This window comes from Equus caballus, chromosome 12 (assembly GCF_041296265.1).
Source record: "Equus caballus isolate H_3958 breed thoroughbred chromosome 12, TB-T2T, whole genome shotgun sequence".
Classification (NCBI taxonomy): Eukaryota; Metazoa; Chordata; class Mammalia; order Perissodactyla; family Equidae; genus Equus; species Equus caballus.
Window position 1 is genome coordinate 14045693 of NC_091695.1, and position 15542 is coordinate 14061234.

The following is a 15542-nucleotide window of genomic DNA, read 5'->3' on the forward strand; positions in this document are numbered from 1 at the left end:
AAGTAAAATAAAAATACAAAACCATGTCAGTAATTTTGGATTAGTTGTACATTTTTTATGATTCCCTTTTACCTTACTATTTGTTTATTATATATACTTCTTTTTAAAATATTTTAGTATTTGCCCTCTGATAAATAATATGCATTTTTAATTAATCACAGTCTACCTTTAAACATTTTTATAGAACTTCACATTTATTCTAAGAACCAAACAACAGTATACTTTCAAATCTCCTGCACTTTTTGTGTTGTTTTCATATCATTTACTTTTACATATGCTATAAACCCACAATATATTGCCACCACTTTTGCTTTAGACAATTGCCTTTAAGAGAAACTAAGATAAGAAAAAGAGTCTTTATATTTACCCTTTTTTAACCATTCTGGAACTTTTCATTTCTTTGTGTACATCCAAGTTTCTATCAGATATCATATTCTTCTTGCCTGAAAAATGTTAATATTTCTTGTAGTATAGATCAGCTGGTATGAATTCTATAAGTTTTTGATTGTCAAAAAATCTTTACTTTACCTTTGTTTTTTAAAAATATTTTCCCTGACATAAAATTATGGCTTGGCAGGAGTTTTTACTTTACTAAATACTTTAAAGACATCACTCTATTTCCTTCTAGCTTGCACAGCTTCTGATGAGAAGTTTGCTGTAATTCATACCTTCTTTTTTTATATAATGTGTCTTTTTTCCCTGGATGCCTTCAAGATTTTCTCATTGTCTTTGATTTTCAGCAAGTGAAATATGATGTGTCAATGTGTGGTTTTACTTTTCATTTCTTTTTGTTATTGTTGTTTATCCTGCTCGTGTTCTCTGAGATTCTTGGATCCGTGATTTGATATATTTCATTATTTTTGGAAATTCTTAGTCATCATATTTTCACATATTTCTTTTGCTCTATTCTTTCTCTTTCAAGATTTTTGTTATTGTCCCAGAGTTACTGGATACTCTGTTCTTCAGGTTTTTTCCTGCTCTTTTTTCTGTTCATGTTTCAGTTTGGTAATTTATATTAACCTATCTTTAAGTCACTATTCTTTCCTTTGTTCTTTCAAGTCTACTGTTGAGCCAGGCCAAAGCATCTGTGATCTGTTACCATGTTTGTTATGACAGCCAAATTTTGACTTGTATCTTTGGTGGGTCTTGCATGGCAGATTTTACCATCCCTCCCCCAGCCAGAGAAGACCTTAAATTGCATTGGCATAGGAATCTGGGTCCAGGCCTTTTTGCCTGCTCCTCCTCAATGGTAGAATATTCTTTTCTTTCACACTTCACCCTGCCCCAGTGGATCTTGACATGTACCCTGGGGCAAAAGGCACCTTCCTCAGAGGCCTAAAGCTTTTTTTCTAAGTGAGAAGGGTCTGAGTCAGGCTATGTGTTTTTCCAACAATGGCAGCTGCTCTCCTCATCCAAGCCTGTATGACCAATGTAGATTTCCTCCAGTCTCTGCCCTGCCCCCAATACTTCTCATGAACGCCTAGTGGGGGTCTCTATAGAGAAGATCCTGTGAGTGAGCATGAACTCCCTTTGTGTCTATGGCTCGCAGGCATTCTGTAGTCTCATGCTAGCCTACATTTGGCCATTAGGCAATTTATTTTTTTAAAACTTAGCTGTATTTTTCTTACCCAGTTCTGTTGCTCTTGGTATTTTTTCCTTTGATGCTCTCCCAATGAGCCAGTGCTTGTGTTCCATCTCTGCTTGGATGGATTTGTATTTCCACATTTCGGGATGTTTGGTTACTCTGCAACCTCAACACTCTGATAAGTTCAAAGAAGTCATGAATTTGTCCTTTATCTAGATTTTTTTTCTGTTGATAGGCTAGGAACAACACCATTTCCAGTTTTCTACATCCTAGGCAAATCTAGAAAGTAGAAAGTCTAGAAATAAATCTTCAAAATGCTGTATGAAACTCAACAATGAAAAATTAGAAAACATCTTGAAAGCATTTAGAGAAATTAAAGACCTAAATAAATTGAGGGATATACCATTTAAGATTTGACCATTTAGGATCTAAGATTAGTAAAACGCTCAGTATTCCAAACGCGATCAATAGATTCATTGCAATTGAAAATAAAATCCCAGAAGATATTTTTATGGAAATTGACAAGCATATTCTCTAATGTGCATAAAAATGAAAAGGCCAAGTTAAACTACCTTTGAATAAGATCAAATTAGTAGACTTACACTACTGATGATCAAGAATTATTAAGGGGCTGGCTCCGTGGCTGCGTGGTTAAGTTCGCACGCTCTGCTGCGGCGGCCCAGGGTTCGGATCCTGGGCGCAAACATGGCACCGCTCGTCAGGCAACGTTGAGGCGGCGTCCCACATCCCGCAACTAGAAGGACCTGCAACTAAGATATACAACTATGTACCTGGGGGGTTGGGGCAATAAAGTAGAAAAAAAAAAATAAAGATTGGCAACAGTTGTTAGCCCAGGGCCAATCCTTAAAAAAAAAAAAAAAAAAAAGGAAGATTGGCAACAGTTGTTAGCCCAAGTGTCAATCTTGAAAAAAAAAAAAAGAATTATTAAGATTACAGTTATTAAGACAGCGATGGATGCAAAGATAGACAAATAGACCAATAGTGTAGTGTAGTCAAGAGGCAAATACATATTATATGTGAACATTCAATTTTCTCCCAATTGCACAGAAGAGCTACGGATAAAAAATAGGCTTTTAAATAAATGGTGATAGCTCAATTGAATATCCATATAAAAAAAATCTTTGACCCTCCCTCGCAGAATGTCCAAAAATTCATTCCAGGTGGGTTTTAGATATAAATGTGAAAAACAAAAAAATAAAGCATCTAGATATTAATGTAAAAGTATCTTTATAAATTTGGAATAAGGAAGGATTTCTTTTCTTTCTCCAGTTACTAAGAAATAGTTCACATACATCACTGTGTAAGTTTAAGACATAGAGCATGATGGTTTGATTTACATATATTGTGAAATGATTAACACAATAGGTTCAGCTAACATCCATCCTCTCATATATATACCATTAAAAGGAAAGAAAGAAAAAAACATTTTCCTTGTGATGAGAACTCTTAGAATTTACTCTCTTAACTTTCCTATCTATATTACAGCAGTGTTAGCTATAGTCATCACGTTGTAAGTTACATCACTAGTAGAGATCTTTCTTGACTCCTGATGGGGTTATGTCCCAATAAACTCATCATAAGTTGAAAATATCGTTAGTCAAAAATGCATTTAATACATCTAACCTACTGAACATCATAGCTTAGCCTAGCCTAACTTAAGCATGCTCAGAACATTACTTTAACCTACAGTTGGGCAAAATCATCTATGTTATAATAAAGTGTTGAATATCTCATGTAATTTATTGAATAATGTACCGAAAGTGAAAAACAGATTTGGTTGTTTACTGTTGTGATTGAGTGGCTGACTGGGAGCTGTAGCTTACTGCCACTGCCCAGCATCACAAGAGAGTATAGTACTGAATGTCACTAGCCTAGGGAAAGATCAAAATTCAAAGTACAGTTTCTACTGAATGTGTATCACTTTTGCACCATCGTAAAGTCAAAAAAATTGTAAATTGAACTATCATAAATTAGGGACGGTCTGTACTTAACTATTTTACAACTGGAAGTTTGTGCTTTTCACCACATTTCTCCAATTCCCCTTGCCCCCACTCTTGGGCTCTGGTAACCACGAGTCTGATATCTTTTTTCTATGAGTTTCATTTTTTTTTAGGTGCCACATATAAGTGAGATCATACAGTATTTGTCTTTGATTTATTTCACTTAGCATAATGCCTTCAAGGCCCATCCATGTTGTCACAAATGATAGGATTTCCTCATATTTTGTGGCTCAAAATTCTGCTGTAAATATATAGCACTTCTTTATCCATTCATCCATCAATGGACACAGGTTGCTTCCATGTCTTGGTCATTGTAAATAATGCTGCTATGAACATGCAGATATCTTTTCCAGTTAGTGTTTTCATTTCCTTTAGATATATTCCAGAAGTGGAATTTCTGGATGATATGGTAGTTCCATTTTTAGTTTTTTGAAAATCCTTCCGTACTGTTCTCCATAGTGGCTGTAGCAATTTACAATCCCATCAACAGTGCACGAGGGTTCCCTTTTCTCCACATCCACACCAACGTTTGTTGCCTCTTGTCTTCCGCATCATGGCCATTAGAACAGGCATGAGGTGATATCTCATTGTGGTTTTAACTTGCATTTTTCTAATGACTAGTGATGTGCATTTTTTCATGTAGCTGTTGGCCTTTTGTATATCTTCTTTGGAGAAACATCTATTCAGGTTCTTTGTCCATTTTTTAATTGGGCTATTTGTTTTTTTGCTATTGAGTTGTATGAGTTCTTTATATATTTTGGATTAACCCCTTATGAGATATATGGTTTGCAAATATTTATTCCCATTCCATAAGTTTTCTTCTCACTTTGTTAATGGTTTCTTTTGCTGTGCAGAAGCTTTTTAGTTTGATGTAGTTTCACTTGTTTATTTTTAAAATAAAAAATAGTTGCCTGTCCTTTAAGTATCATATCCAAAACTTCACTACAAAGGCCCATGTCAGGGAGCTTTAAGCCTATGTTTTCTTCTAGGAGTTTTCATGGCTTCAGGTTTTACATTTAAGTCTTTAATCCATTTTAAGTTATTTTTTGTGAGTGGTATAAGATATGGGTCCAGCTTCATTCTTTTACAGGTGAATATCCAGTCATCCCAGTACCATTATTGAAAAGGCTATCTTTTCTCCTTTGAGAATTCTTGGCTTCCTTGTCAAATGTTAGTTGACTGTATAAGAATTTCTTAAAGAGGACACAAAAAGTACTATTGTCTTAGTCTTTTGGGCTGCTGTAACAAAATACCATAGATTGGGTAGATTATAAACAACAGAAATTTATTTCTCATAGTTCTGGATGATAGGATGTCCAAGACAAGGCACTGGCATATTCAGTGTCTGGTGAGGGCCCACTTTATGGTGCATATAAGGCATCTTTTGATTTGTCTTCACATGGTGGAAGGGACAAGGTGGCTCTGTAGGGTCTTTCATGAGGACTCTGCCCTTATGACCTAATCACGTTCCAAAGTCCCCACTTCCTAATAACATCACCTTGAAGGTTAGAATTTCAACATATAAATTTTCAGGGGCAAAAATATTCAGTTCATAACAACTAACATCAACTAACATAATGGAAAAGATCAATAAATTATATTAAACTGAAAAGAACTTCTATTCATCAAAAAAGACCATGAAGGGGCCAGCTCTATGACCAAGTGGTTAAGTTCATGTGTTCCACTTGGGTGGCCCAGGGTTCGCCAGTTCAGATCCTGGGTGCAGACATAGCACCACTCATCAAGCTTTGATATGGCAGCATCCCACATAGAGGAGCTAGAATGACCTACAACTAGAATACACAACTATGTACTGGGCTTTGGGGAGGGAAAAAAAAGGAGGAAGATTGGCAACAGATGTTTGGTGAGGAGATGCCAATCTCCTCACCAAAAAAAAATACCATTTAGAGAGAGGGAAAAAAGGAAGCTACAAAATTAGGAGAGGAGATGATACATAGGTAGAGATAGACACAGAGACGTAGATATAGATATGACAGGGTACTTTTACCCAGATTATATAATATCCAGATTATATAAAAAGAACCCCTACAAATCAATAAGAATAGATAAGTAACCCAAAAATGGGACCAAGAAAAAGGCACATCATAAAAAAACTAGCTAAATGGCATTAAAGTCATGAAAAAATGTTCAATATCAGCAAAATTCTAATTTAAAACAGTAAAATACATAGAATTTAGAATGCAGTTATCTCTTGGTATTTGAGGATAGGCAATGGGATGGGGTAAGGAAGGGACACACAGGTAGATGTAAGTTATTCATAATGTCTAACATTTGGGTATGTTTTGGCTTATAAGTATTTATTTATTTATTAAACTAATTAATTAATTAATTAATACTGAAGTAGATCACGCGTGGAACAATGATAATAATGAGCCTCCATACAACAATTCATGCTTCAATTCAATTCAACTCAGGCCCTAAACACAAAACAAAAGAAACCATGGAATGCATATAAACTGTTTATAATAATGTAAGACATATACTAAGTTTTTAAACAGTGGAATCCATTGTTATTAGATTAAAGAATGGATGTCAGAGAGGAAATCCAGGGTGATCCACCTCCAGTGACCATAAAAGCCAGAGGAATCCATTCTGAGAAGCCCTCCCCAAGTGGGCCCCCACACTTGACCAACGCAGCAGGAAAACTTACATGTATCCTTGGTGAGAAGTTTCAGCAGAGGAAGCAACTTAGAAGGCTCATGGGAGCTCATTACTGAGGAGAGCCACAGAGAACACAGCATCAACTGGGCATCAAGGGGCTTTTCTTTCTCCTTCCCCAGCCATAGAATTCGGATTTGAGAGAGACTTTGGCCAAGACTCTTGACTGGATTGACACTGAGCTGAGGGAAAACTCTGGATCTCTGGGAGAGAGTAAGTTAACCTTCGGAATTGATCCCAAAGTCACATATTTCTATCATATTTACTCTCTGTCCTTGCTGATAACTAAGCACCTGCCAAAAACTTAACAATGTAAAACTTCACTTTGCTTCAGGCTCCAAAACAAATAGCCTCTGCTTTGTGACCCAGGCAGCAATTCTAAGGAATAAATGGGGACAGACTATTTTTCAAAGCAACATACAGAAATCTGAGACGATTGGAATAGGAGTAGTGTTTGGACGGGTCATGGCTGGGTAGAGGATTTGTAGGACCCAGAAGTAGGAAAATGATGGGAATATTTACATACTCTCCGGGTAAGTGAAGTCACTTTTATCACCTTTCTTTTTCGCTTTATATTTCCCACCTTTATGATATGCAGGATAAAAATAAGAAAACTAACATTTTTTAAGAACTTCCTGTGGACCAGACACTGTGCGAAGCTTGATATACATTAGCTATTTTAATTCTCATATCCACTGCATGAGGCAGGATTTATTTAGCCCTATTTTACAGATGTGGACAATGATTAAATAGGTAAAATTACTTGGTCAATGCCACACAACTGGTAATTGGTGTGGCCAGAGGTTGAAAATCCAGCTCTATATAGTAAGAGTTTGTGCCTTTAACAAATTTTCTATGTTAGAAAATGGGCAGTGCTAAAACCAAGTTATCTAGAAAGATTCATAAACCAGTAACTCTATTTCATTTCTCCCTCTCTCCCTCCTGCCTTCAAAGTTCACTGAGTCCTAATGTGTATGCTAGTCTCAGGGCCAAGTGCTTGGGATCCACACAAATAAGAACGGTTTCTGCATTTAAGTAGCACAGAGTCTATAGTGGGAGACACACAAGTAGCCTAAAAAGTCGGAGATTTTAAGTACTATAGAAATAAACAGAGGATACTTAAAGGGGTCAAGAAATGCCTCTACTGCAGACTTTTGGAAACCCACCTCTTTCAGGAAAAATCTGCTGACAAATTTTTTCAGTGATGCAGCATTTAATCAAGGCATTGGAATTTAGCATTTGGTGAAGCCTAAGGCTTCATCTTAGATTTTGCCTTCTTCCTTATTCAACTACAGGTTAAAAGGTACTAATGCTTTTCAGAATGTGAAATAACCCATGCCTAGTCCCAGCACCATATGGCAGGTGGCAATGGAGGGAGGGAGGGCGAGATGAAGGATCCTACTGAGTCCCAGACTCTGACAGGAGAAATAGGAGAATTTGAATATTCCTCTCCACAATCTGAACCATTTTCTAAGACTATACCCATCCTATACCAGAAACTACTGATTGCTTATAAGGCCAGTGGGTCTTTCAAGGGCACAGATATCAGTATTCCATTAACTTATTAAAGAGTATTGGTATCTATCTTAGTTAATTGAATTTTGTTTGACTTAATTAAAGTAGCGATTTCTATCCCAGAGACCCTAGAACAATAAAGAGGATCCCAAAGCTTTATCAATATTTTTAAAGGCCAATGTAAATTGTACATTTATATACGGTATAATGTAGCACCAGCTAAGAGAATATATCAAGGCTGAATCTGTGTTCCACCAATGACCAGCTACATGATTGCAGATAAAGTTAGTTTACTTTTCTAAGGAAGGAGTTTATTGCTTATGTGAACAATGGGAATAGTTCTACATACTTCATTGAGTTACAGGAACTCAATTAGGCAGTATAGCCAAGTGCTTAGACCAGGGCCTCATCCTTAGTACAGCACCATGAAATAAAAACATAACACAAGCCACATTGTCATTTTAAACGTTTTAGTAGCCACATAAAAAAGCAAAGGAAACGGGTGAAATTAATTTTAATAATATCTAATACCACTTTGTTTAACCTAATATACCCACATTTTTATCACATCAAAATATTTTACTTTGCTCTAGTTTTCAAATTTAAATTAAATTAAATTGAAACTTCAGTTTCTTAGTCTTACTACCCACATTCCAAGTGTTCGGTAGCCACAGTGAGCCACCATGTGGTACCGAGCAGACCTAGCAGGCACTCAACCAAGCACTGGAAGGAGAGAGGGGAGCAAAGTGTGGCTTCAGCAGAGCAGGAATTGGTTGATACCAGGAAACTACTGGTAATTTTGTTAGATGTGATCATGTCTTTGTGTTTATGTACGAAGATTCCCTATTTTTAGAAACACAGATACTGAAGCATATTGAAGTTGAAATGACATGATGACTGGGATTTGTATTAAAATACTTTGGCAGAAAAAAAAAAGAAATGGGGCCAGCCCCAGTGGCCTAGTGGTTAAGTTCAGTGTGCTCCACTTCAGTTGCCTGGGTTCAGTTCCCGGGCACAGACCTACACATTTTGTCAGTGGCTGTGCAGCTCTCATACAAAAAGAGGAAGATTGGCAACAGATGTTAGCTCGGGGCAAATCTTCCTCAGCAAAAAAAGAAAGAAAAGAAAAGAAAAAGAGAGATTGATGAAGCAAATGTAGCAAAACATTAATAATGTTTTAATCTAAATGACAATCATATGAGAGTTTATAATATAATTATCTCCATTTTGTATATGTTTGAAATTTTTCATAATAAAATATTTTAAGTACTGGTAATCTAGTTGGAAAATGAAAAGGCATAATTCAGTGCGCACTTACTATATACTGGGCTAAGTTTGGTGTTTAAAATTCTCGAAAGTAGTCAGTATCATTTCCATTTGAAGAATGAAGAAACTGAGATTCAAAAAGCTTAAGTGACTTGCCAAAGCCTTGGACACAAGGGTTTGTGCAATAAAAGAAAACAAAATAATAGGGGCCGGCCCCATGGTTGAGTGGTGAAGTTCATGTGCTCCACTCCTGGTGGCCTAGGGTTTCACCAGTTTGGATCCTGGGCACAGTAATGGCACGGCTCATTAGGCCATGCTGAGGCAGCATCCCACATGCCACAACTAGAAGGACCCACAACTAAATATACAAGTATGTACCAAGAGGATTTGGGGAGAAAAAGCAGGAAAAAAAGAACACAAAATAATAAAAGACTTGCAAAGCTAATGGAAGCAGTATTTGTACTCAGGCAATACAAAAATAAACAAACATACACATCATCCCCACCTTCATACATCTTTTGATTCAAAAGAATGCAAAGATAACGAAACAAAGAACTCACATTCAAGGACTGTGATTCACTGTATTGAAAAGATCATCCCAAATTTTATGATATAACATAAAAACTGGGGGAAATCTTGGTGTTCATGTATAACCCAACCCAATGACCAAGAAACTGCATCTCTATGAAGGTGAGCAACTTACCCTGGATCTCACAGTTGGTCATTGTCAGAGGCAGACTAAACTTAGCCCAGAGTTATTTTCTCCCCATATCCTATAACTACTAATGTTAACTAGAATCTGAAGTCTTGAGCATCTTGCAAATGGTGGTTCCTTTTTGTAAAGCCTCTATGCATTTCCCAACTTTTAGACACATACGGAGTGACAAAGAGTGCAGTCCTGGCATAATCTAAAATAAGACCAAACCAATCAGGCTGTCAGTAATTTGGGAGGCCAAAGAGCCATATAAAAGGTTACTTATATCCCCGGTCTGACTCAAAGTTTTACATTTTAAGACTTCCTTATTTGTGATCACAAACGTGTGTGTGTGTGTGTGTGGTTACTTAGATTCCAAATATCAATTGGAAAATAAGTAGAAAGTATCCTGGAGTAAAAAAAATGGTGGTTATCACTTGGAGCCTTGATTTAACAGAAAAACTTAATTCGAATTCTGGAGCAATGATGATTCAGACTACTGATGCTTAAGGGGACAGCCTAGACTGCATCCCTGAATCTGTTTAAAGCCTATCAAACTTTAATTTTTCTTTTCTCTCTCTCCCACTCTCTCTCTCATTCTTTGTCTCCTTCCCCCACCTCTCTTTCTCAATCTCTGATAATTTTATGAAACAGACTTTACCCAAACCAATACCTTAAGTAAGGAATTTTGTGAATAATTGTTAAAAATAATACTAATAATGTTATGGTACCATGTGCCCAAATCTAATTGGCCTTTATGTATTTTTTTCCTATAGGTAAAGTCACAGGGTGTTTTTCTCTTGTGAACTACCCAGATTCCATGGGAAATAATGTTACTGAATTTATCCTCACAGGTCTCTCCCAAAATGAGCAAGTGCAGCAACTATGCTTCTTTTTGTTTTTACTCTTTTATATGATCCTCATGACTGGAAATTTTTTTATTGTAATGACTATCCAAAGGAGCCTAAATCTCAACTCTCCAATGTACTTCTTCCTTAGCTTCCTATCTTTTGTTGACATCTGCTATTCCTCTGTTACAGCCCCCAAGCTGATTATTGACTTCCAAGCCAAGGTCAAAAGGATCTCCTTTGTTGGTTGTATGGTACAGCTCTTTTGTGTCCATCTTTTTGGTTGTACGGAGATCTTTATCCTCACAGTGATGGCCTATGACAGGTATGTGGCCATCTGTAAGCCTCTACGTTATACAACCATCATGGACTGGAAGGTCTGCTCCATACTGGTGCTGACTTGTTGGTTAGGAGGCTTTGTGCATTCCTTTATCCAGACCATTCTCACTGTACAACTGCCTTTCTGTGGCCCCAACCTGATTGACCACTACTTCTGTGATGTCCACCCTTTACTGAAGCTGGCTTGTACAGACACATATGCAGTGGGGCTCATTGTGGTGGCCAACAGTGGCATGATTTCACTGAGCTGCTTTGTCATTCTTGTGGGCTCTTACACTGTCATCTTGCTTTCCTTCAAGACCCGCTCATCAGAGGGGAGGCACAAGGCCCTCTCCACATGTGCTTCCCACATCACTGTGGTGATCTTGTTTTTTGTCCCCTGCCTCTTCATCTACCTAAGGCCTTCCACCACTTTTACTGAGGACAAGATGGTGGCTGTGTTTTACACCATCATCACACCCATGTTGAACCCTATGATCTATACCCTGAGAAACATGGAGGTGAAAAATGCCATGAAGAGACTGTGGTTGGGCAGAAATAGGAGATACCCTGATGTGAAGCTCAATGGGGTTGGTACAGCCTGAGTCGTACCAGTTTCCAAAGAAGGTGCTGGGAATAAGTCAGTGATCATCCCCTAAATTTTATCACACAAAGAAATAGTATAATACAGCATAAAGGGTCTTGGACTTGAAGTCTAAATATCTAGTTTGGAGGGCCTACTCTATCAATTACTAGTAGTTTGACTTTAGGCAAAAAGATATTCCCTTACAGGTGCCCTGGGTAAGTTAAATGTTTGCACAGAGAAATCTGATGCCCAAACGCAGTCTGTTTCATAACATATAGTACTGTTGCCTCTGGGCAATAGCCTCTCAGTGATGAGTTATATCAGGCATGTATATTCTAATAAAGCAATGACACTAAAAACAAATGCCACAATGGATTTCACTATCCTTTTCCTCACCTGTTTCCTCATTTTAAAATGAGGATAAAGCTACTTTTCCTACCACTTCCCAGGGTTATACAGAGAATTAAAACAGATGGAAGTGGAGGTAAAAGCATATTATCAATGGTAAGGAGCTGCATTTATGGCAGTTATTGTTGTTACCATTACCTTGGCAACTCCAGACTTCTAGACAACTCTCACTTAATTTGGTTTGGGAGATCTCATCAAGATGGCAGTGTAGGCAGACTAATCTCACCTCCTCCTATAAACACAATCAGGTTACAACTATTCTTGGAAAAATTACCCCGGAGAGAGAACTGAAAACTGGACAACAAGAACCCCCACAACAAGGGACAGATCGGACTGAGGTTGAAGAGGCAGAAATTCCTTCTGGAGAGAAAAAAAAAAACACTTTCTCGAACAGCAGAGCTTCACAGCCAGCACGGCAGGGACCCCCTAAGGTACACAGCCTTCCCTGGAGAAGTGGGGACCTGAGTTGGGGCACGTTACCACTATAAGTATCCTGCAGACTCAGCACACCTGAGATGAGTGTCATACTATCTGGCTTCACTGGCTACTAACTACAATGGGGAATACCCTCAGAAAAGCTATCAACATTAGTGGGATAATGCCAGCTGTTAAAGGGCCCACACACAAATTCACCCATCTCAGAGAGCAACCTAAAATCACCAGAAAGAAAGGTGCACAACTCTTTGGTGAAAAGAGACTCCCTTGGTAGGCTCTGGGTGCATCTTGGTGAGAGGTGAGACCCCTGCAAAGACTGAGACATTGGTGGCAGCCATTGTTGTGACCTAGTACAGGTGTGCTGACACAGATGCTGGCAGACATCATTGGAGTTCCCCTGGCCTGTTAGCCCAGGGGTCTGCCACATGCACTAGAGTGCAGATTTAATCCAGTTCAGCCAGGGCAGGCTGCCCACCCTAGGGACCAGCCCCACACATCAGCAAGCCCTTGGGCAACTTTTCAGCCTGCATAGGTCCTCTACAGGCAGGCAAGTGTGTCCACCTCTGTGGGGTACGGCCTGTGTGAGGACCAGGTTACCTGTGGACCAGGTAAATTTGTGGAGTGGTGGGGGCCTCTGTAGTGGGGAGATTGGGTATGCTCCAGGGGGTTGGGAAGTGTGCACAGGCCAGACTGTGTTGATGGTGTGTGTGGATCTTTGGGGGGTGGGGCCTATGAGTGGCAGAAGACCTGTGCTTCACAAACAGCCACAAAGGGGATTGGCCCCACCTTCCAAAACCTGAAACAATTGGGTGCTCCCATGTCTGTAGCCAGCCCCACTCAGCTGCAATCCTAAGAGAGCTGACAACAGACTTGCAGGCATGACACCTAAAGCAACTATAAGCTCCTGAGCCTAGAAAGCAGCTACACTGATTGCCTACTCATTTAACAGGAAAACTGTAACAGGACTGTGTTATTATACCTTGTAGCCAACAGTGCTGGGGCTCCACAAATCTGATTTACAAACAGCTGGCCGGGGGGAAAGCCCAGACTCCCTGAGTACCTTCAGTAAGAGCAACCCTGCTGCAGCAGAAGGACACAAGTAGCCCACACAGGGGTCACTCCTGGAACATTTGGACTGGTGATGAGACAAGAGCACACTGCTGGGCCTCAAAATGCATCTCTTACATAAGGCCACTTCTCCGAGATCAGGAGACATAGCTGACTCACTTAATACATAGATATAAGCACAGAGAAAGAGTCATAATGAGGAGGCAAAGGAATACATTCCAAGCAAGGGAATGGGACAAAACCCCAGAAAGAGAACTAAATGAAACAGAAATGAGCACTCTACTTAACAAAGAGTTCAAACAAAAAGTCATAAGGATGCTGACAGATATTGGGAGAAGACTGGATAAACACAGTGAGAACGTCAATAAAGAATTGGGAAATATAAAAAAGAACCAATCAGAAATGAAGAATACAATACTGGAATTGAAGAATTCATGAGAGAGACTCAATAGCAGACTACATGGTACAGAAGAACAGATCAGTGAGCTGTATGAAAGACTAGAGGAAATCACCCAAGCTGCACAAATAAAAGAAAAAAGAACAAAGAATAAAAAGAATGAGAACAATCTAAGGGAACTCTGGGACAACATCATGCACACTAACATTTGTATTGTAGTTGTCCCAGAAGAAGAGAGAGACAAAGCAGCAGAGAATCTATTTGAAGAAAGAATACCTGAAAACTTTTCTAACTTAAGGAAGGAAAAAGACATCAAAATACAGGAAGCACAGAGAGCACCAAAAAAGATAAACTCAAACAGGCCCACACAAAGAAAATTATAATTAAAATGTCCAATATTAAAGATAAAGAGAGAATCCTAAAAGAAGCAAGAGAAAGGCAACAAGTGACATACAAAGGAAAGCCCATAAGGCTATCAGCTGACTTCTCAACCTAAACCCTACAGGCTAGAAGAGAGTGGCACAACTTATTTAAAGTGCTACAAGGAAAAAAACCTGCAGCCAAGAATACTCTGTCCAGAAAGGTTATCATTCAGAAGGGAAGGAGAGAGAGTTTCTTAGACAAGAAAAAACTAAAGGAGTTTACCACCAAGAAACCAGTTCTAGAAAAACTTCTGAAGGGACTTATTTAAGAGGGAAAGAGAAGACCACAAATAGGGATAAGAAAATTATCCAAAAGAAAAGGCAATAAAACCACTGATAAAGGCAAAAATACAGTAAAGGTAGAAAATCAAGCACCTATGAAGATAATATGAAGGTTAAAAGACAAAAGTACTGAAATTACCTATTTCAATGATAAGAAGGTAATGTATACACACACACAAAATAAGAGATCAGATATGATTTTAAAAACACAAAATGTGGGAGGAGGGGAGTAAAAGAGTAAAGCTTTTAAAAAGACATCAAACTAAAGAGACTATCAACTCCGTATAGATTGCTATATATGCAGAATATTATATATGAACCTCATGATAATCACAAACCAGAAATCTATAATAAATAAACAAATAATTAATAGAAAAAAATCAAACATATTACTAAAGAAAGCCATCAAACCACAAGGGAAGAGAGCAAGAGGAGAACTACTAAAACACCCAGAAACAAAGGGTCACAAAATGGCAATAAACACATATTTATCAACTAAAACAACCAGAAACAAAGGGTAACAAAGTGGCAATAAATACACATTTATCAATAGCTACTTTAAATGTCAATGTACTAAATGGTCCAATCAAATACCATAGGGTGGCCAACTGGATAAAAAAAAACAAGATCCATGTATATGCTGCATACAAGAGACACACTTTAGACCTACAGACACAAACTGAAAGTGAAAGGAAGGAAAAAGATATTCCATGCAAATGGCAAAGAAAAGAAAGTGGGGGTAGCAATACTTATATCGGACAAAATAACTTTAAAACAAAAACTGGAATAAGAGACAAAGAATGGCACTAGACAATGATAAAGAGAACAACACACCAAGAGGATAGAACACTTGTAAATATCTATGCACCCAACATGGGGGCACCTAAATATATAAAGCAATTATTAACAGACATAAAAGGAGAAATAGACTGTAACACAATAATAGTAGGGGACTTTAACGGTCCACTTACACTAATGGATAGAGCATCCAAATAGACGATCAATAAGGAAACACTGG

The 15542-nt window shown here is 38.2% G+C and overlaps 1 protein-coding gene and 1 long non-coding RNA gene across 3 annotated transcripts in view; both read left to right on the forward strand.

The window, feature by feature from the left end:
* The window catches only part of LOC138916619 (uncharacterized), an 89079-nt gene that overhangs the window by 60606 nt on the left and 12931 nt on the right, over window positions 1–15542 (forward strand). The gene's annotated exons all lie outside the window — the stretch shown is intronic.
* LOC138916794 (olfactory receptor 4S2-like) lies at window positions 10569–11591 on the forward strand. Its single transcript, XM_070230406.1, has one exon. It carries the CDS (start codon window positions 10581–10583, stop codon window positions 11529–11531), a length of 951 nt encoding a protein of 316 aa, XP_070086507.1. The 5' UTR covers window positions 10569–10580; the 3' UTR covers window positions 11532–11591.